This window comes from Ammodytes marinus (assembly GCF_949987685.1).
Source record: "Ammodytes marinus genome assembly, chromosome: 9".
Taxonomy (NCBI): Eukaryota; Metazoa; Chordata; class Actinopteri; order Uranoscopiformes; family Ammodytidae; genus Ammodytes; species Ammodytes marinus.
In genome coordinates, this window is record NC_137213.1 from 15,009,854 (window position 1) to 15,033,556 (window position 23,703).

At 42.2% G+C, this 23,703-nt stretch overlaps 1 protein-coding gene across 4 annotated transcripts in view; it reads left to right on the plus strand.

Moving 5' to 3' along the window:
• Positions 1-23,703, plus strand: part of adgrl2b.1 (adhesion G protein-coupled receptor L2b, tandem duplicate 1) — an 86,390-nt gene that overhangs the window by 6,237 nt on the left and 56,450 nt on the right. For all 4 annotated transcript variants that reach the window (XM_080034406.1, XM_080034403.1, XM_080034404.1 and 1 more), the window contains exon 2: positions 14,088-14,301. In XM_080034406.1, the coding sequence (XP_079890532.1) occupies positions 14,226-14,301 (76 nt within the window). In that variant the 5' untranslated portion in view covers positions 14,088-14,225. The remainder of the gene's footprint in view (positions 1-14,087; positions 14,302-23,703) is intronic.

The following is a 23,703-nucleotide window of genomic DNA, read 5'->3' on the forward strand; positions in this document are numbered from 1 at the left end:
TTGAATGTTGCGGCGCGGGCTTTGATTGGCAGGCGTTGTCACAGAAGATGAGAGGTGGTTGGAGTCACACAAGCAAAGAGAATCTATTACCTGGGATGGCGAAGGCGCCCTTTTCACAATGTGTCAGCTCATTCAGCCATCTTGCTCTCTCTGTCTTTGGAACCGTCCCTCTCTTCGGCACAACCAGGGAACAGGGCTTTCAAGTTTAATTTTAGTGGCTGCCTGCCCATAAGTAATGTTATTGATGTCCCCCCCCCCCCCCCCCTTGGGTTTCGTCGTGCTATGATGAATTATCACGTTGAACCAAAAACACTTAAGCGTTGATCAGCAGTGTCTATGATCGTTTTTATGATTGCTGGCATTTAAGGAAAGAGAGAGCAAAGTGTTGCAAACTGGCACGGAAAAAGAAAAAAAGAATGCAGGACTCAAAATTCAGCTGAGCCCTTTACTTGTGCTGATTTCCTCCATTTCAAAAGCCTTCTTAAAACACAGAGAGAGAGAGAGAGAGAGAGAGAGAGAGAGAGAGAGAGAGAGGCTTGTTGATGATAAGCCAAGCAAATCAGATCTTGATATTTGAAGAGTGGAGTTGTGATTGCTAATCACTCCACTGCTGAGTTTTAATTAGGAGACTCATAAGCATTATGTCATTCCTCAGCAGAGCATATAGTCAGGCATCAGACGGACTCAAGAGAATACATCATTTATTTTCTTTATTAGTTTCAAAGCTACAAAAGAAAGCACTGGCTTCTTCTTTTTTTGTACCATGGATGGATGAATATTATTATTTGATGAACTTGCACTGATTAAAAATATTGCATGATATTTTTGTTTTATGTGGGCTTTTGCACTTTACATACTATCGTAAATCATAGGATGACCTTAGTAAAAAAACTTTTTTTTTGAGCACTGCAACTATGATTGGAAACTTTTTGCACGCATGCCTATAACCAAAGGAAACCTGGATCTAAATCTCGAACCATCTTCTAGGGAGATGGTGCTATAATTTGGGCTTATTTTCAAATGGGTAAGTTCCTGTGCTGTGTGCTCCTATAAGACCTTTGTTAGGACATTTTAATTACAGCAGAGCTGGATGTAATTGATCTAGGCTTAGAGGGATTTCACTGTCAATGAGAATGAGCCTGGGCGTTAATACAGCCGAGCAAACGCTTCCACCTCTCTTCTCATGCTGTGCGCACACACACGCACACACACTAACACCCCCCCCCCCCCCACACACACACACACACACACAGGTGAAGTGGTGAGCTGAGTGGGTGGGGGGGTTGTCTTCTCCTGGACTTTGCCTTAATTCGGCGAGACGTCCATTTTTCATGTGTAATGGTTAAATCAGCGTGTGCATGGGCCGGGCTGACACAACGGTGCAGACTGAGTCTAGCTCTGCCTCCACTTGAAACACACAGACATTGGTTTACCACCTGAATCGCCTCCTACGGTGCACCTACTTCCTGGTCTCGTGGTGTCACCCAGTATCTTTAAACTTTGATGAGGCTGTTAGATAATGCTTGCCGATGAGGGTGAATTATTGATGGTCTTGTTCGTATGAGTGGGACAGGGCAGGCTTTTAGCTCTCTCTCACTCTCTTCTGGGTCTCTTATCCTGTAACTAAGGGACACCGCACAAACACCCAAAGGAATGATGTACTGGAGGAAGGAGAGGCGGAGGAGAAAAAACAGAGGTGGGGGTCTGAAAATAAAATAAAAGAAGCATGCATCCTTTACACTAAGCCAGAGCACAAGGGGAACTTGGCAGCAAAGAAAAAGCATCACATCTAAGCCCTTTTCTCTCTGCTATTGAAGCATTGAAGAGTGGTATGGTGGCTGTCTATTTGTTGCGTGTCTATCTGTCTGTGTATATGGGAGTTCACACAGCAGGCTGGCTCTCCTTTTTTTATATTTTGACAAATGTTTCAAGTTAAGTTATTTTGTCAACACAGGATGCTCAGTTTGTTACAAACCTGTCAGTAGAAGAGTGATGCGGAAAAATTGTACCTTATGTTCAATTCAAAGAGCAAAACTGTACCTTTTTTTTAAGAGTGGACAATTCGAATTTGTAGCCACGAGAGATGTACCGATGAGTTCATAAATCGATGAGTTGATCAACAATTAGCACATTTTAAATATTTGATAAATTGCCCAGGTCGTTTTTTTCAGGTATAAACAGCATCCACTCTCTGGCTTCTTCTTGATGGATTTTCTGCTTTTTTAAGACAGTAGGTCGGACAAAATAGTTGACAAAACATGTCACAGTGGACTCTGGGAACTTGTGCTCTTCTCTTTTTTTATAAAGAAAAACAGATTATTCGACAATGAAAGCAATTCATGGCTAATTCATTTTTAGCCATAGAAGAGACAGTTAGCTGGCCGGGGTCAATATACAGCTGCATTCCCAGCTCATGTGGTGCTGTTTGACTGTTTATTCAAAACTCGGAGTCCTCGGTTTTTATATGTAGTCATTGTATTGATATATACTTGGGTCAAGGTAGCATAAACAATATTTTGAACATTGCTTAGAGGCAGAGAGAGCCAACAGTCTAATCTGTTTTCCAGGTTGGAGCTGCCCCCCTCTGACCCTGAAAGACAAAGCTAAGAAACATATTGCAAACACAGAATGATTGCCTCAACATACACACACACACACACACACACACACACACACACACACACACACACACACACACATACACACACACACACACATACACACACACATACACAAACACACATAACTGTTCTATAGACTATACTGCTGCATTTCACTAAATGCACACCCCTACACTCTGGCAGCTGTCCTTATTCTTACAGCACGCACTTTCATCATTGTTCCAGTTCACTGTGGCTGCACTCCTTTGGCCCTCCCGTTTGCATTACAATGGAGCGAGGAAACAACAAACTGGGGGGGAAATACTGGCAAAGCGTATAATTTGGCATTTTTGGTACTCTCTTTTTTTTAGCTGCACTTTAGGTTCCATTTGAACCATTTATTTTCGGATGTGGAAGTTTTTCAGTCGGATAACATTACGTGTGTCCCTGTAAACAGTCCGTCTTTTGTCAAAGTCTCAGATTTTGGGCCATTTTAAGACATGAAGTCTGGCTAAAGTTGCATCCCAAGATTGGACCCAATTTTCTTGAAAACCTATCCAGTTGGGATGAGGCTTTGTTGTTGTGCAATAGGGATGTATTTTCTGTCCATGCTGTCTCGTTAAAGCTCAGATTGCATCCACGAGGGGTCCTTAAGAAAATGAGTCTTCAGCCCTTTTTTTAAAAACAGCAGGGACGAGTCTCTAACTGCTGTGAAAGAAGAGACGTTTGAAGCCCACCGGTGAACCTGAAGTGGACCATCTTTGGAAATAAAAATTAAGTGGTTTACTCTTGAATCAGCGGTATTAAATCTTGGCTAATAACCCTTAGACTGTCACAGGGAGTAGACAGCAAGAGAACAAGAATGTAATTATGTACAAAGAAACAAGAAAAACAAGCCCAACCTGCTCCCCATTTCCCACTGGAAGTGCTGCAGATTGTTGCCTGTGTCTCGGTCTCCAAAGGAACAGACAGAGTGGGTGGACAAATTTATAGAAACCAAAACTGAGAGAAAGAGAAGAAGAATTTGAATTGAAAAACAAGCACGTGACCCGACGTGGCCTGCAGCATGTGTACGCATATTAAGTCCATGGCTCATTTCCAACTCAATACAGCCAAATGGCAGAGCTAGGCAATATGGCAGAAAGATATGAGCTTAATATTTTAATCCTTGGTGAAGTACCATGTCTCTACACAAGAACTTCAAATAAGAGCAGTTTTTCAGAATAATCTCCTTGTAATAAATGCTATTAGATTTGAACAGGCCAGCTCCACTCTCATTCATGATTATAATGCATTTTTTATAATGTTTTGACAAATTGAATTCAAACTAATCAAGTTCTGATTCCAAGCCAGTCCCTCCAGGACCTTTGTTTGTATCTAGTACCAGCCAAACAAACTTCAACAGAACATCAAGAACATCTATGAACATAGAATATTTTTTAATGTCCCTCAATTCCCAAATCCGTGCACAAGCCTGTAACAACAACAGCCACAAGTAACATATCATCAAGTATGCCTTTCTTTTTTTTAAATGTATTGAAATATAACCAAATTTCAGCTGCTTCTCTGGTGACTGTTATCCAGTTGGATTTTCACCACATTTTTGACTGAAATGATGCAACTGCTGGTTCCCAACAGAAACTTCCTGAGAATATTTTTTAAAGATGGCACTGGAGACAGACTACGAAAAAATAAATAAAAACAACAACACAGTGCTGCATATTTTTTGGACAAGAAAGCCGCACAAAAACTCTATCCAAATAAAAAGTCAAAAAGTATAGGAGGACTGGATTGGAGCAGCAATTTTCAGTGGAACATCTCTTATAACCAAATGTTATGCAGGCAAAGTAAGCAACTCACTGGCCATCATAGGTGAGAATTTGGCAGCTAAACAAACCAAATATGTCCTATAGGAGTAGGTGGAGACACAAAAAAACAAAGCTATAAGACAGTGAATGTTTGACGCTTAACACCTTTGTAAACCATCCTCAACTGAATGTCATTGTCTTAAAGTATTGAGCACAAGTAGGAACCACTTGTGCTATGGCACAAAAATGCAGTAGATTACCTGGAGTAAACTTAAAAATAAATAAAATAATGCTAAACATTTCTTGCAATTTTCTACTGTTTTCTATCGGTTTACATTCAGAAAAAAGCCACAAGATGTTGATTGTTAAACATGGCTATTGCGGGTACGTAACAGCACTGGCAGCCCTCTCTCGGGACTCATTATACAGCCGACAATTATTCCTCAGTGTTGTATAAAAAGCCAAGGTATATGAGGCAATTTTATAGCACTTCAGTAGCTGCACCATGTTGTGCGGTGGTTTGTTTCATAATTTGAATCAGGTTGCTGGTATGGTTTCATCGACATATTCAAACATTATTTTACATTGCGGAACCCCCCCCCCCCCCCCCCCCCCGTTGAGTAGACTGTAAACCTATTGCAGCTTTCACACACTCAGACTTAAGTTCTCTGGTAAAAACGAAACACTTCAGGGCTTGTTGATACTGCAGTCCCACCTATCCTCTTGTTAGGATGGGTGAATTCATATTATACGTAGATTGAATGATGTATGACAAGACAACACTAATGATGTCTTGAAACTTGAATGAAAAATAGAACATTGAGGACTGCGACTAGCAAATTTTAGAATTATTAGCCAATTTGCCATTATTGTATTAACCGTTTGGTCTATCGAATGAAAAATGGCTGCAGCTCTTTAGTATTTATCCAACTTCATGAGGGTTTCATAATGTTTGTTTTGTTGAAATTCAACTTTGAATTGTCAATGAATTTTGAGGTTGAGATACATTTTCTTATATAATAATAATAAGTAAGTATAATAATATAGTGATATCGAGTTCAGCCCTAGTGCAAAGCAATTTGCATCTTTGTAACTATGACGACATGTGTTTTTTTTTGTATGTTCAAACAAATTACATCAAATTGTCCCTGGATGGCAGCGTAACAAGCGTAACACTCCGGCAGCTCCTGAGTGCACATTACAGGCCTGAATTAAGGCAAATGAATGCACGTCAGTCACTAAAGAAGACACTGAATGAATGGAGACCACACAAACACTCCACAGTTAGAATGCAGCCCATGTGCTGACCATGCCTAGGTAATGCTCCTATAGACTGGATTTTAGACAAAAATAAGCACACAACCAATACTTTTAAAATAGCTTCTAGAAATCAATAAGAAAAAGCATCAAGACTTAAGTGTAAATGAGGACTATGCAGAGAGGCGAAGCTGCTTATGTGTATGTGGTGTCAAGAGTCTGGTTACTTGTTTGTTAACCAAACGTAACATTAGTGGGAAGAACGTTGTGTTGTATCTTTTTTGGATGAAAAGGTCAAATGCAATTTTCCAATACATTGCAAAATGCTGTTTCTCTTCAACCTATTGGTTTCAATGCCATTTGCATACTAAACTATCTTTAAACAGTGTGCTTTGAACGTCCACCTGCCAAAACCCAAATGATAGAAGAGAGGCAGTGTGTGACCTTCTCCCTGCTCTCTGATTGGTGCAGGTTGTTACTGCAGGTACTTCTCAAGGCTGAAAAAATCAACTCAGAAATAAACAGTATATTTTCTCACAGGCCACACAGTCAGTTTTCTCAAACTAGATGTTACATCATTTGCAGATAAGGCAGTGTTTAGTAAAGGTGGAAATCCAACAGTTATCGATCCACATATCTGTCCATCTATCATAATTAAAGTCTGGGGGCTGCAAATAACGATTATTTTTGTAATCGATTCATTTGCTGATTAATTTCTTCGATTCATCACATGACATGTACAATGAGGTAAATAATGAAAAAACCTTTTCCTCAAATGGTTTCCTCTTTTCATTTTTCTTCTTCTATTTTACAGTCCACAACCCAAAGATGTTCAGTTTGATAGAATGAAAAAGGTAGAAGGAAAAACCGCTAATGCTCCATAATCAATTTGAGAAAAACTTTTGCAGAGGTTAAATGATCATCAAAATATTTGCCAATTTTATTAATAATGCTGGAATACCATTAATCTTGAAAGCTCATTAACCATTTTCATAATAATGTGCTAATTGCTATTGCACACACACACACACACACACACACACACACACACACCCCCCCCCCCCCCCCAAACAATTCCAAATTTGTTTTTCAGTTACACAGCCAACCACATGATACCCTTAAGGATTAACGGCGTTTCCTCAATTTGCATATACATATATCATATAGTAAAAACTAATTGCTCTTCACTTTGGCAAGAAACTTGCCACTTTGTCATTGCACCCACCACGAGCCCCATTTGGACGGGATTAGTTTTACGAGAGGGGCGGAGAGGGGAACTGTAATCGAAAGTAGAGTATGTCTGTAAATTTTTAGCCCCATCTGAATCTTTGCCATGTCAGTAAACTTGTGCAGATTTTAGCCGGTCGAGATACCCCTAAATAGTCTGCGAATAATGAGTAATTTCCTTTTGGGAGAGGAGGACAAAGTGAGATCACTTGGGGTCCAGATGCAACTTTTTATCCTCTGCTGCTGTTCCGTCACCGGTTTTGAACGAGTTACCGTGGTACATCTTTAGTGCGACGGCAGCGCATGAGTGGTGTTCTCTTAAACCGGAGGCCAATTACACTGATTTTTCTCCTGGCCCGCATGCTGTTCATTAACATCACACATGTCATGTATTAGCAGTTACTTCACGTTACAGATTACTGAGAACTAATCCAGTATGAATGGGGCTATAGTGTAAAAATATATTAATGTTGCGTCAATTTTTTTTTTTTACCCAGAAGGTGTGAATATCAACACCTCGCTTTCTGGAAACATGTTGAGTTAGTTAATCAATGTGTGTGTGTGTGTGTGTGTGTGTGTGTGTGTGTCTGTGTTTGTGTGTGTGCGTGTGTGTGTGTGTGTGTCTGTGTTTGTGTGCGTGTGTGTGTGTGTGTGTGTGTGTGTGTGTGTGGGTGGGTAAAGAGAAGGCAGGGGAGTGCTAGCATTGGCGAGATGGGAAGCTGCCTGTGCATATATGAAGAGACTGATTTCTTCTGAAGGAGCAAGCGCTCTCTTTTCCTTGTCTGCGCCAAGCCGCTCTTTGCTCCTCTCCAGTGACCCCGCTGCTTAACCAACTGCTCCGAGGTCAAACTATTCATTTCAATGCCAAAGCAGGATTGGCCAATGAGCTCTGAGCAACTTGTAGCAGGATATATTAAACGAAAAAGTAAGGTTTTTCCCTTTAACATTTTCAAAAATTCTAGTTGCAGAATGTTACATATGGCCTCAATGAGCCCAACTAACCTTGACAACATTGAAATGGATTTATTTTCTTTTCTTTTTTTCTTTCCGTAAACAGTTTCTGCAGCAAGCAGTTGGTTTAAATATGTCGAGATAACCACAAGCAAAACAGTATTTACAAAGTCTGTACTAATTTGAGTCAGGCCTCAAACAACGTCTTAAAATATATAAATTGACTGGTTGCACTTTGTCAAATGGGACTATTCTATGGTTTTCCCTTCAATGATACTAATGTCGATATTTGTAGGGAATATGACATGGTCGGTTGGTTAGACAAAACAAGATATTTCGAAAAAAATATCGCCTTGTGCTCTGGAAACATTCTGATCATCTATTATTTATAGACTAAAGGGGTCACCAACCTTTTTGAACCTGAGGGCTACTTCATGGGTACTACGTCATACGAAGGGCACCCAGTTTGATACACTCTTCTGAAATAACAAATTTGCTCAATTTGCCTTTAGTTATATATTATTATTAATGATTAATGATGCTCATCTATGTGAAGACACTGATCATGTTAATGATTTCTCACAATAATGATCTACAATGACTTAAAAAAGGTGGGAAATAGATTATTTTGCTATTTTTAGAACAGGCCTGCGGGCGCCTCATATGGTCCTTGCGGGCTACCTGGTGCCCGCGGGCACTGTGTTGGTGACCCATGGACTAAACCAACAAATTGACAAAAATCTGAAAATTAATGACGGATAATCCATAATGAAAATAATGGGAAGTCAATATTTCTAACGTTGGGTGAAGCAGACTTTTAGGACATGTCTCGTATTTCATTGAAGGAGGGGGGAGGAAGGGGGTTCAACTAAACACCTTGGTGGAAACATGCATTTTTGACCCTTTTTACCCTGGCATCTCCCCCTCCTCCTTGTTGTGAACTACACATCACCCTTTCTTTATTTTGCCTGACACTAACCTGCTTGTTCCGTCTTGGTTTGTCTTTGTTCTTTTCTCTTTACTGAGCTTCTTTGCTCTGCCGTCTCCGTTTCACTACGTCCATCTGCCCGCTGGCACTTCTATCTTATCTTCTGCCTCAATCGTTTGGCCGAGAGCCGCTCAACACACCAACTGTTGTGCTCTCTCAATAAAACAGGGAGAACATTGCACCTTTTCAGGGTTTTTTTTTCTCTGGTTGGGGCTTTTTTGAGCCGAGCTAAAGATCATGTTTTTTCTTTTCATTCTCATCTCATTTTAATATAGAGGCATTTGTCTCCAAAACAAAATAAGCTGCTTTTTAAGTGGCATTCATTAGATTTTTTTTAGTTTGTTGTTCATATTTCAATGTAACAGGAACTCACTGACCCACAACTAAACAGAAGATGTAAGAACTTCTGGCCATCTGTTTACCTTAATTTAAACACCTGTTGAAATATACATTATTAATAGGCACCGAATGGAAGCTTTAATTATGTTGGAGTAAGTAGCACACACACTGGCCCATAGGAACGCAGAATAAATGGGTTGTTTAAGGAACTTTGTTGTTCTCAGGGTAAAGTTAAAATAACTTTTCTTACTGCAAGAAGAAAAAAAGTCCAAAAGTAGTGTTAAATGTCCATCACAATTTCCAAAAGTCCATATTTAGATTTTCACATTTTTAAAATTGTATTCCCCCCAACCAACAGCCCAACACCTAAATATAATCGCTTTTGATGCCTTGTAAAAAAACTATGAAATCAAATATTCACATTTGAGAAGCTGGAACCTGTGGAACATTTGGCATTTCTTGGCTTTAAAAATGTCTTAATTTTCACTGTTGTCTCATATAGACTTCAGGTCGTTTATCATTTCAGTGTGTACAGCTGTAAGCCCACAGTTTTTCCTCCACTCCCCATAGTATATCTTATCAGCTCCGTGTCGAGAGAACACGCTCCGCAGACTGTGCTCGGTGTCGGCCCATCACTTCGTTCTGGCAGTTGATGGCAGGTTCTCCACATCACTGGTGGAGCCAAGGAAATGACATCATGTCCCTGCAGGGGTTGGAAGCGCAGCCCTGACAGGACTGTCATGACAAAAGAGTTCCTTGGGAACACCAGGGTGCACCGAGGACTGAAGAGAAAAAAAAAACACACTATCTGGAGGCTGTGTTTTCTTAGTTCCTGTGGTTCCCCGTCTCCCACTTCTAGCCCATCAACCATTTTCTGATCTTTGAAAATTCCCCTTCTCACATGTGTCTTTTTTCTTCTTCTTCTTCTTCTTCTTCTTCTTCTTCTTCTTCTTCTTCTTCTTCTTCTTCTTCTTCTTCTTCTTCTTCTTCTTCTTCTTCTTCTTCTTCTTCTTCTTCTTCTTCTTCTTCTTCTTCTTCTTCTTCTTCTTCTTCTTCTTCTTCTTCTTCTTCTTCTTCTTCTTCTTCTTCTTCTTCTTCTTCTTCTTCTTCTTCTTCTTCTTCTTCTTCTTCTTCTTCTTCTTCTTCTTCTTCTTCTTCTTCTTCTTCTTCTTCTTCTTCTTCTTCTTCTTCTTCTTCTTCTTCTTCTTCTTCTTCTTCTTCTTCTTCTTCTTCTTCTTCTTCTTCTTCTTCTTCTTCTTCTTCTTCTTCTTCTTTTACTTTTTTTTCTGGTCCTGAATGTAGGGCATGTGGGCGGGACAGAAAGTTCTCCAAATTAGTAGTCGTTCAAAAGAGCTGGAAGACCAATCATTGTGCCCCGGCAAAGATCCAGCTCAACAGAGAGAGAGCCACATCTCTATTTCACTTGTAGGTTTTGGGGCTTACACTTGGACTTGTGCGCGTTAGTTTTTGTTCCAGTCTCACTTGATATGTATGTATGCGCTCTTTATCTCTCCCCCTTCCTCGGTGTCGACAATTGAAAATAAATTAACATTCCTGGGCTTTTATTTTGGTTTTCTCTAAGCCTGTGGAGAAAAACTTGGAGGCGAACCCAGGAGGTCAGGCCGTACTCATAGGCTGTCAATCCTCCGCCCGTGACCCTTCCGCCCCCCTTTCTTTCTCCCCCCTGCCCATTCTTCTCCTCCTCTGCTCCCCCTCTTCTCCCATCCATTTAAGTCTAGAAACTCCCCTCCCTCCCTTCTCTTCACTCTCCCTTTCATTGGACGCCTCTCCAGCTTGAGTGAGGCAGACACAAGCTTTGTTTGGAGGGAGGCTCGCATTCATTCGGCAACTTGGCCGTTGCAACCCAGCCTTAGTATTTCACGTGAAGACATGTGGGCTGTCTCCTTCCATCCATTTATTTCAATTACGTTTTAATTGCCTGCCGTCCTCTTTTAAATGCTTGCTTATTATTTCTATCGGGCCGATGTGAAAAATGGGCTGTGGACTGTGATTTTCTCCATTATCTTAACTGATGATAGATTCCCTCTCCTTGGGTTTCCACTGTGTATGTATAGGAGACAAAAGAAAAACAGATGTCGTGAATGTTTGTATATAATTTTTCATTCCGTTGCTGTGTTTTTTTTCTCTTGTTTCCTGAAATATATAAAGTTAATAGAGATAGAAAACCAGAGGGACTATATACCACGTATTTTTCTAGGAAGAGGAGCTCCAGGCCACAGATTAAAATGAGTAGCTTTTATTGAGTCAGTGGTCTTCTGGTGCATATTATATATTTGAGCTCATTAGATTTAGTGTAGATGGTGTCAGTTAGTCATAACTGTGTACCTTCTCTTTTTCTTTTTTTTAAACATGTCTGCCTCTGTGGAACACGATGATCATTATGTGAAAATCGCTGGCCGAGAAACAAGTAACCTCAATTCCATGGCTTCAGAGAAGGGAGGGGGGGGGGGACTGGTGTAGATAATTCGTCTGCACAATCTCTGAGGGGTTACGATGCCTCACTTAACTCTTAAAATCATTTTCTGCTTGAGAACATCCTAGTCCCCCCACCACCACCACCAGCATCGCTATCCAGTCCCTCCATCCCCTGATGGGAAATTATGATACGTCTGTCAGTGCTTGTGTAAAGCATCTTAATGTTAATCGCCTAATCCTTTTATCTCAAGTCTGGGGCGATTCAGTTGCCGAAATCCCACCAAACAAATCAGTGTTTTTTTAAGGAAGATGAGCACTGGGGCTGTGTCCCTCCACCGGCTTAAGGGAGAAAGGAGACGTGTTGCCCAGCGGGAAGACGGCCGATCTGGAGAATAGAACCCCGGAGTGGTGAGGGCAAGTCAGCATCCACCCGGCCTGGAAGGCTCTCGCCCCCTGGTGTCTGGAGGGGCTGATTGTGTGTGTGTGTGTGTGTGTGTGTGTGTGTGTGTGTGTGTGTGTGTGTGTGTGTGTGTGTGTGTGTGAGTCTGTGTGTGAGGGGGGTATGTCCCATCAACAGTTTCCAATCTCCTCCTGTCAACCACCATTATGGTTACCCCCACTGCCCCCTAGGTCTCATATTAGCAGAAGATAAATGACCCAGGAAGACGTCTGTGTGTCTCTGGAGGTTAGGTGTTTTTCCCTGATATTGAACCGGTGGCAGTGCTGTCTGTGAGAGTATTATGAGCCAGCAGCCTCAGTTGAAGAGCTGGTGTAAAGACTTCCCCGTGCAGGAGAGTTCCTACCCTCCAGTCCACTCTCATCTGATCTAGTTATATGGCGCCACTGGCAGATAAACAACTGGCAGACAAATAAGACCACAATTCCCATAAAAACCAACCACCCAAGTTTAACTGATAAATGATAAGTTAGCCAAATGTGTGTGTATGTGTTTCCTTGGCGCGGGCCTGTGCTGCACCACTGCTCCTCCAGGATGACCTCAAATGAAAATAAACACTCCAAGGCTGTGTGTCAGGCAAGGTGCAGAGCCAGTGGGTGTTTCTTTTTTCTTTTTTTTTCTTTCTGCTTCATTATTCCCTCACCAGGCATTGGTCATGTATAGATTGAATCCAATGGTGACTTGAATTATTACTCAGTATGCTAATGTGAAAGCTTCCCATGTTTTGTGAGGTTCTGCGTTGCCAAAAATATCCAAGCGCATTAGCGAGGCCTGGAGAGCTATCAGAGCTGACTGCTCTGCTGCTCAAATTTGGGTTCATTATAAAATAATCAGGCTAGCTTGACGGGTGGCTCTTGGAGCAGCAAGCATTCAGGAACGGGAGAAGCATTCACTCTCCTCTGCATAGCGACGGCAACCAAGTGACTAACCATGTTTTTGATGTTGATACATGAGAGCGTGTGCATTGGGATTGAGATGCTGGATGGCAACCACATGGGAATAAATATGAAAGTGTGTGTGTGTGTGTGTGTGTGTGTGTGTGTGTGTGTGTGTGTGTGTGTGTGTGTGTGTGTGTGTGTGTGTGTGTGTGTGTGTGTGTGTGTGTGTGTGTGTGTGTGTGTGTGTGTGTGTGTGTGTGTGTGTGTGTGTGTGTGTGTGTGTGTGTGTGTGTGTGTGTGTGTGTGCGTGCGTGTACTTGTTTGCTCTTGTTGGTGAGGGGGATGCTGTGTGCGCATGTGTGTCCGCATCAACAGGAGTGTGTCATTGGCTATATATGTTTGTGTGGGCAAGCATATGGGAGTCTGTGTGTGTGCGTGTGTGTGTGTGTGTGTGTGTGTGTGTAGCATTTCACATATGACACACAACACATCCCTCCTCTGTGTTTGACTTTGGTAAGCAGCTTATCTGTCTGGCGGGTTATAGTCAGTCTCAGGCTCTAACCTTTCGCTGCTTCTTACAGACAAAGGGACTGTTTTTTTGCCGCCACTTGATAAGGAAGGAGACAAAAGTAGCTCCACAAAGCGGCAGTGTCTCTAATGGCGTCCTGTGTGAACGTGTTACCGGAGCGACAAGCCACTCCCGTGGGGACCAGGGAGTAAATGGGGAAGGTGGCATGGAAGAACAGTGGGAGAATGAGGCAGTGTAAACATTCGGTTGTAACCGAGTGTTGAGTTAAGTGCCGAGCGCCAGGCACGCTATCTGCTTTGTACTCGGTGCGCTCATAAACACATGAGAAAAATAAAAAGTTGCAATATGTCGGTGAAAACTTTGGGTTCTGAAGTATGCTTCTGTTTATTCAGACAAACAGCAGTCAGGAGGATTTCATCGGTGGCTTTCATGGTGCTCTGATTTGTGCTGCCGACTTTGCACATGACTCCTCTAATTGCGATGCACACGTGCAGAATTCAGATTAAAAATGGCACCATAAATAGCACACCCCCAAGGCGCTGATGATGCCAACACAGACGTCCCTTTCCTCCCATTTTAATGCTCTGTCTTTTCTCTCTTTCTTTTTTTTCTTGCAGATGAGAAGATGACTGGTGATGCTCCTCCGAGAACTACTGATCGTTGACATTGCTGCAGCTTTCCGCCCTCCCACTGCAGCGCACTGAACCTGCTATTATTAGCCAAGCGGCTCCTGCATCGTTTGCATACAGCACACCATGGCCTCTGCACTGTGGAGGTGTCCCGTGTTCCGCTGCCTCTTGCTCCTTTTATTTTGCTTCCACTGTTCCGAAGGTGAGTTACCATGGAGTTTGCGTGGCACAGAGAGAGCAGTGTCAATGCGATTCTGGTCCACCTTTTCGAGACGCCACTTATCATTCAGCTTATGAATGTGTGGAATTTATTAGCACTCGTTTCTACAGTCTGTGCTAATGGTTCCCCTTCAGTGGTTTTACCCTTGGAGTCTTTGAAAAGGGAGTTTCGAATACTTTGTACTCTAATTCATTAAATGTTCCTTGCCAACCCATAATAGACACTTTCAGTGGCGCTTTGCCTCACTCCAAAACAACGTTCAAAACGACACAGCCTTCAACCCTAAAGGTTTATAGGCGCACCTTTTTACGCACAATGAGCTTTGTAACTGATTGTCTGAGTTTATGTTGAGGTTTTGGAACTTCAGAAAAATAGATACATTTATTTTATATGTGCCTTACACACACACTGTTCTTTGCAGCCAGCACAACTGAAACCAACAAAAGCATGGCACTTGTATCAGCGCCAAAAAATGGGAGAAGAATGTGTCAGTGCTTGTAATTGTCTGCATTGACATCCCAAGGCTCCTTTTCCGGTTCATTCAACCATTTTCTATTAGTAAGTTTGGCTGTAATTACATGTATTGTCACAAAACACTACTGTCTGTCTACATGCCCGTCAAAACCACTGATGTTGGTATGTCTGCTTAATCATTATCATTAATTTTTGGTATTGTACTGGGAAAATAATGTAACCCAAAATCGTATGCTTATGTGCCAAGCATTGATTACAGATAGATGTCAGGGCACATTATTTTGCTTCCTTTTCAATTTAGATTTTGCCTTTTCTCTTTCGCTCTTGCCACTTTCTTCTTTGATACATTTCTCCTCTAGTTTTGGTTTTTGATGTGGCGCACAGTTTCTTATTCAAACAAAGACAGATTGCTATGGGGCAGGGTATCTGAGCAGCCTTTCAACGCAGAGATGCACAAATTCTAGACAATATAGATGAAGAAGAAGAGTCTTACTGAGGCTTTTTGAAGAGTAGCCCTCTGAAGCCTGACCTGGCTTTGAAAATGAGTTGAACAGTCCTGTCGAATTTCCTAGAGAGGAATACTGCTTTGGTATGCAGAAAGGCCGAGGTTTTGGGTTTCAGTTGATGTGAGGGCTCTCAGGCCCAAGAATGCATATTTGTCCATTCGAAAGGAATGTATGTATGCGTGTGTGTTTGTCTGCATGTGCGTGTATGAGTGTGTCTGTGCGTGTGTGTTTGTGTTGCTCCTTCTGAAAACAATATCTTATTCTATCCACATGCCACTCACCTTCCGCCTGTCCAGCCCTGAGGGCCAGCAGCCCCGTTTTTAGGATCTGCGTTTCCATCAGAGTCCCTGCAACGAAAAACTCCCCTTGATAATTGCCTCCTGTATCTCACCATGAGGAGAGTATAATCCGGTTATCGTTTTCACCCAAAACATCCCTCAAGCTTTGAAATGCTCATTGACACATAGCTGAGAAAAAAAAATAAGACTTTCTCCCCTCTCCCGGTATTGACTTCCCCAGCCAGTCGGAAGAGTGAACACCAGTCGGGCCTGTGTTTTGACAAACCTGATAAATTTTTCCGCATAATCCAATGGAATTAGCCACTACTACCATGGAAATGGTAACAAATTCATGTAGTCGAGCGTATAGACGATTAAATTAAAGTCATAATCCTTAAAGCTGCTATAGTCGATATTTCTATATTAACAATGTATCAAATGACAAGGTGACATTTAGAAGGAGTGGGTCTTAGTGATGAACCGACAGATAATTATCAGCAGATTCTGCAGCTCCCCCCGAGGCTTTGGAGAGGTTAGAATGATTCTAAGGTCATTTCATTGTTTAGCTGTCTGCTAGCAGCAACTTCACTTTTTTTCGGTTCACTGCTCTCATGACATTCCTTACGGTGTATAAACTTCAACCTCTTGGTACGCTACCTGCACAACAGCAAACACTAGACGAACAAGGTAGCAACTAGCCATTGAACAGAGAGGAGCATTTGGCCTGAGCTGGTAGAGGACACAAATGTAGCTAAAAGTGAGGGAACATCATACCAACATTCATTTGTGGACAGAATACTGTTTCTCCATAACTGCTGTATTTTCTAAGACATTTGCCCAAATCTAACTATCAAGGAAGACAAGTGTGTGTGTGTGTGTGTGTGTGTGTGTGTGTGTGTGTGTGTGTGTGTGTGTGTGTGTGTGTGTGTGTGTGTGTGTGTGTGTGTGTGTGTGTGTGTGTGTGTGTGTGTGTGTGTGTGTGTGTGTGTGTGTGTGTGTGTGTGTGTGTGTGTGTGTGTGTGTGTGTGTGTGTGTGTGTGTGTGTGTGTGTGTGTGTGTGTGTGTGTGTGTGTTTGTGCGTGTGTGTGTGTTTATGAGTGGGTCTCTCCTTCGTGCTTCTTGCCAACCATTCATCCTATCTACTTCACACTTGGCAGGTGTTTTGCTGAGAACCCCAGGGAGTGCAGTTGTAGGGGTTCATTAGAGAACTGTGAAATTTTTGTCAAGCCTGCCGTACTTTGGTGCATGTTTTTCCTTTGCTTTAACATGACCAGCACTCGCAGTGGCAAAGGAAAATGGGAGGGGGACCGGGGGGGTTATTGCATGAAAATCCTTGTTGATATCTTAAAATAATGCAAATTACAATTTCAATATATTTTTTGGAAGGGGGGTTTGAGTATAATACTGCAGGGAAAACACTTCTGACACCGCTGGATTCTCTGTAGACATTACCTTTTTACTAAAACTAGGTCACGCAGTTATCAGATAATGTTTTAGATGTTTCCAGCCGCCCGGGCTAAGAGAAATGAAAGAAGACGGCCAGATTCAAAGGGATGCAGTCACAAAAGGTTGGGCCGAGTGCAGAGGCGCATACCTGCTGTGACTCAATGAGAGCTGTTATCTTAGTCTTTAAAGCAAAGAAAGACAGATTTAGGGGGGGATTATGTCGTACAGTCAGTGTCAATACGTTTAGCTGGCGGTCGTGTTTGAATGCCAAAAGGAGGGCAGGCACCTCGGTCTTTATATCTTAATATTGCACACAAAAGCGGGAAAAATGCATAGGAAAAAGGGGTTTGTGTTTGATAGCTGTGTTAACCTGCAGAGACAGGGAAGAGACCAGAGTCAAGAGGCAGTGTTTGTCTAGGCCCTAGGCCCTAGCTATACTGCTCCTGCATGGGCAGATGGAGGGACTTTCCTATGCAGTTAAAAAAAACTAACAACAGAATCCTAAAAGTGAATCCCTGCTCTCTCTTTTCTTACAGTCTAGAGCTGCTCTGAATTAAACCTTCGTTGATCATCTCGCTCTAAGGGAGATATTTTTTTAAGGGGGGGAAGTATTCCCCGGTTGAACACACACGTTTGCATGTGTTGCTCCCCGTTAGGTTGTAAAGGCTAACAAAACGTCTCTGCACAACATTTATCTCAAGCAGTGCCTTTGCATTGTGCTGATGGAAGACCCTCCCTGGTGCCCACACTGGTATTTCCAGTCCCGGGGTTGACTGAACGGGGAAGCTATTGTGCTGTAACTCCTCTCTCTGGCCCCGGGCCATACACATCCAGTCTGTCATCCATTGATATGCTTGGCTTGCCATTTTATAATTCATATTGAATGCTGCGGGTCCATGGCAGGGCGATCATGAATTATCAGTCTAAAGTTCCATGGGAGATTCACAGATGACTGGTCAATCTGTGTGGTGAGAACAAGCACACAGAGGAAGAAGAAGGATAAATGGGGAAAATTCTAATATATCAGTCTTGCATGGAATTTCTGCCCAACTGGAAGTATTACAACAAATAAAGCAAGGGGTTCATCATCTGGATTGAATGGACTTGTCTTGCAGATCAGGAGCCATATGGAGACGGATAAATCATCACATTTGATGTTTTCTTAAAAACATTAAACAAAAACATCTTATACTCTTTTGTCAGCACTTTCCCACAATCCCCGCGGTATGTAGATTTTTCAGTTTGCTGTGCAGAGCATTGCATAACGTTATGCTGTTTTAATAATAATAACCGAAGACCTGGAAAGTTTGGCATCGTACGAGAACAATGTAATTGAAATGTGCCAGAGTCGCATGAATCTCCCGGATCAGTATTTCACTCGGAGGAAATGAAATACAATATCACCCCTGTTATGGTCATCCTATTTTTTTCTCTCGCAAAAAACGATTTCCTGAGTGTAACGTTTTTTTAGGTGAAGCAAAAAGCAGCAAGTAATGTTTCCATTCGATACTTGAACGTGAGAGTGAAAACCCACGTTTCCCCCTTCATGAGAGGAGACTGTGCTTTATTGTGTGTTTAGACGTAGGTTGTAAAAGTTGCTGTTATACGGCCGGCTTATGAACAAACACTTAATTCAACAGACGAGGAGCCACAGTTTTCTGACATTTTGATTTCATTTGTTAAGCATGCCTTAAATCTCTACTCGCTCGCAGCATCTCGGAGCTGCTCAATTCACACCCCTTATGGTAACAACTTGTGTAAACATTGGACCAGATGCCTTCCACACTCTTCCCTTCCTTTTTAAATGCTGTCCTCACTTTTTTTTCGCTCTCTCTCTCTCTCCAGGCAGCTTAATTCAAATAATAGATGAGTCCGTCTCACAACCACAAAGTAGTTTGCCTCAGAATCTAAACTTTAGGATTTGCTCGGTCTAAGTCGCTGCATAACAGGAGGGGTTCAGCTGTCATAACAACGTGATGCATTTAATCTTGAGAGGAAGCAGAAGGGTCTCACCTAAAATCATGGCTGCAGTAAAGAAAGCTGTACAATTTTTTTCCGTTTTTTTTATTGGTGTGTGGGAAGGTGTTTGCTAACATTATAAATCAGGTGTTTGGAGCAGAGATAAAACTATTTACGGAGACAACAAGAAGCTGTCCAATGTTCACCAAATGCTTTTAAAAAGCTTGGAGGCTTGTCGGGGCTAATTTCATTTGTAAAGAAATAGAACTGGAGCTAAACAAACGTGCAAAAAAAACATTGAACACCAAAGGGACTGAGGCAATCAAAGCAGATAATTTTTTGCTCTGACTAAATACCTGCGGCAGCGAATTTCTCTCTTTTTTATTTTATTTTTTTTAGAACAGCCACTCCAGCTGTTTTTTTTGTCAAATGCATTTCAAGCATTAACTTGTTAGAGAGAGCTTGATGTTTGGAGACACAGCATGTGTGTAGTTGAAAGAACACGAAGGCCGTTTCAAACAAAAAGCCGATTGCTGTTTAAAAAAAAAAAAAAGAAATGTGCAAGGCCAAAATTAAATGTACTCGGTGTGAAATGATGCATTTGTCTCAGCCTGTCCTCTTCGCCACATATCAGGAATGTCATAACAGCTCAGGTCTCACTTCTTTTTTTTGGACTGCATGTTTATGACTTAACCAATGGATGAAGGTGTTAAAACTAATGTTGACAGGGGGGAACAGAGGTCTAAGATAAGATTCGGTAAATGTGCTCTTGTGTGCCATCTGTGACCTACACACATTTTCTGATGTGTCTGTTTTCTAAAAAACAGAGGGCTTGATGTGTAAATCTGAAAGATAAAACTGGTTCCACTTCGGTTCGCCTCCCAATGGTTTCTTGTTCATTTCACTCACTTTTGCATGGCTTGGGGTTATAGATGATTCGAATCAGTGTAATAACGCGTGTTGGATCTCTCTTTTTCTATCTCTCTCTCTCTGTGTCTGGCGGGCTAGCTCTCACTACAGGCAATGAATGCAGCTCTGTTGCATTCACTGTATTAGTAATCTCCTCAGGCTGAGAGGCTGTGCTATAGAGCATGACCACACATTTTTTTTGTCCAGGAATTAAATGTCACCTCAGGGTGGGTCACCTGCAAACAAAAGGCCACCAGCCGATTTGCAGGTATAAACAGTCTAAGATAAGGAAGCTCTCTCCCGCTGTGCAGGAAATTGAATAAGTATGCAGCAGGAGAAAAAAAATCCAAGAAACGGCACAGCACAAAGAAGGTTTTTGTTTGCCTTACGCTATCGGTATTGACCTGCTCTTGTAGCGTATATCCCCACTGAGCGAGCTAGGCACAATGGCTTGGTGGAAGATGAGGGGGCAGGAAGCTGTCCGTCATCAAGATCTCCCCATCTGTGCATCTCTTATCAGCGCTCCTGTGTTCTGCTCGCCTTGCTGGTGGAAGGGAATGGGGTAAGGTCATCACGCTCAAGCCAATCAAAGTGGTCAGTGTTCCAGAGATAGCAGGGGGTTATTGGCAAGGAATGTGCCTGAATGTTCTTTTTTCCTTTTTTTTCACCCGCTTCCCCTGTTGCTCCGCGTATATGTCTGTGTGCGCGTAGTAGTACGCATACATTAGTGTGTTAACAATATGTTTGTATGCATGGGAGACTCTCAGGGGACCACTACAACCTGCAAAGAGAGAGTCACATTTTCACAGCCAACGATGTTCGTAAAGGCTCAAGCATTGCCAGCTTGGCTACCACTAAAGAAGAATTGGCAAAGTGCTTACCTGCTGTTCTTGAAACGTGTAAAAACCTGTTCAGTTTTGACAAGCTGCAGTCAAACAATGCACAAAAAATACCAATCTCTTACGAATCCAATTCTATACTATAGTAGTATGTATACTTATTTATGTATGCTATATATTAACATATAGCTTCAATCAAGATAGTCATATTTTGAAAACCATAGCTCAGAACGTGACCCTCGCCTTGTAGATTGTAGCTGTCCGAGATTCTCGTGTGAATATATTCTCTCTGTTTTCCTGAAACTAGAGAGGAAGTCTAAACATGGAGTGGGAGAAAAAATGGGTCTTGTCAACAAATGTTTGAAATATTGTTCGGTCTTGGTGCAGTGTATGTATTCAATCATATTCAAGGGGCTACAGCAGTTTAAAATTGTTAGCATGAGCTCAGGATGTGTCCTGAAGACATTCTTGATAAGAATCACCCATTAATCTATGCCAGCACGGACTCTGCCTTAATGACATTAAAAAAAACTGTATTCTAATGTGCTTTGAAATGTGCAGTAGATTGAAAACGTATGGCAAAATGAAAGAGGCCAAACACAAAATATGCTTTTTGGGTCTTTTTCTGTGTGTGTGTGTGTGTGTGTGTGTGTGTGTGTGTGTGTGTGTGTGTGTGTGTGTGTGTGTGTGTGTGTGTGTGTGTGTGTGTGTGTGTGTGTGTGTGTGTGTGTGTGTGTGTGTGTGTGTGTGTGTGTGTGTGTGTGTGTGTGTGTGTGTGTGTGTGTGTGTGTGTGTGTGTGTGTGTGTGTGTGTGTGTGTGTGTGTGTGTGTGTGTGTGTGTGTGTGTGTGTGAGCACCAAACTAAAGCTGCAAAAAATGCCATGTGTTTGGATGAAAAACAGAAACATGGCAAAAACGAGTACCAACATTGCACTGCACCACCTCCTCTGCATTAGCACAAGCTCAACTATCCCACTCCATCCACTCAGGCATAAGTGGGTTTGTTTAGACTAGGCACGCAAGTACCAAAATGGACTCCTGCCCTGTGCAAGTGATAGCACCGCTGCTGCTGCGTTAAAGGCTACTGCGGGGCTTTGCGTCTGCATGAAGATTAAGCTACGGCTGTCTCTTATCAGAATTGTCGGTTCACTATCTGTCTCAATGCCACGGTCAATGTTCCAAGTCATCCTTGTAGTCCCTGGCTCATTATTCATGTGTAATCCGTGTTCCAGTTGCAGTTTCTCCCGACACCCCCTGTCTTTTAGTGACGTATAGTGAGTTAAACTCCTGGGCCTTGCTCTGTACAGGCAGGGCCGGCTGCAAGGATGCGTGGGTGGGTGTGTGTGTGTGATAAGGAGGGTGAAATGGGTAGACTCTGGCCCCAGCAAACAAGAACAGATACACAGGCATGTGATGGATGGGAGACAAACCTCTCTGCCTCCTTCTCCGTCTCTCCTCTTTCCCCCCACTTTCTCCTCCGTTTTTCTCCCCCACTCTTCTCCATCCCTGCCCGGAGTGAAGGCACCTGACTATATTCTGAGATGCTTTTTTTCTCTGGAGTGGAAAATCCAGCTAGGGGTTTAAGTGCAAGGGTAAAATATTGGCTTTGAGGGGAGTTAAGCATCACTCTGGGGAGATCAAACCTGTGAAACGAACGATACCCCCGTCTGCCTGCCTGCCGCACTTGGCAGAGCTTCTTCTTCAACTCACCTCTTTCTACTCGTTTCATCAACTCCCCTGCAAAAAAAGAGATGCAACAATATGTTAGATATTGAACGAGGGATGAACTAATTCTGTCAAAATTGCTCCTCTCCCGGGAACGTATAGGTATTTTTTTTCATCTTGGAAGTCGGATTTATTTTTCTCTTTTTCGATGTTTAGCCTCCGTGACAGTTATTTGTATCTTTTTGAAAGGGTTTGTTTTCTCAGTGGACTATACAAGGTGTCGAATTATACTGTGCTTTAATCCGAGTGATGTGTCCCTGAGCCGAACAAAGCGAAGACATTACATCTGGTAATGTCTGCCGCAACTGAATTATCCTTGTCACTTGTCAGTATGACTTACATTAAACACTGACCCGCTTTGCATTCAGGGGGATTATATGTATTAGTAATGTAATGATGCTCCTCTCTTTCCTTGTTGCTTTTTACTTTGATGTGTGCCCAGAGGGTCAGGGATCATTCAGCCAATCGACGCAAGGAGACGTCCCTGGTTCTTGCGGGCAAATGAAGACGAGTCATTAAGGCCTCCTACTTTCAGGATTTTTTTTTTCTATAGATATAGCTCCTTCGGGAGACATTCTTCATCTGCAGTCTTCTGCAGCTGAGCCGGCTGTTCTGTTGAACCAGAATAATCCGCCGTGGCGACTGTGGATCAGTTGTGGCCAAACGTAAACATTTTCTGTGTGTTGTGTAATTCCAGACTGTGATTTTTGCAACATGGAAACAAATAGAACGACCTGTGCATTTCAAATATTTTGTGTACATTGTGGGGCCGTTGGTTTTCTATTGTGGTATTTTTTCAACCTAGGCCGCTTTGTCAAAATGGGTTATGGTAACTATGCACACTGGAAGTAGAGATGCTTGAAATGTGACTTTGGCAAAACAACTTATATTGGAGAGGAAGGGCAAGCAGCTGGAGCCTATTAAAATAGATTTGTTTCCAAATAAATGTTAGTCATACATAAAGGATTTCAAATGCTTGTCTTTCAGTCAAGCTAAACACAGACAGTAGCTTTCGTGAATAAACTAGCAATAACCAAAATAGTTGTTTGGTTAGTCAACTACGATTTGCACTTATAACTTATCTGATCACATGCTGTTTATCATCACTCCACATTAAAGACAATATAAAATGTCCTGAAGGCTTTTATTGCTTTGTAGGGGTTGTAATTGCGGTCTGGTCCAGCCCGCATCTGTCTTTTCTTCTCCCAGTTGGTTTTATAGAGGTGAAACAATCTCAAGCACACAGTA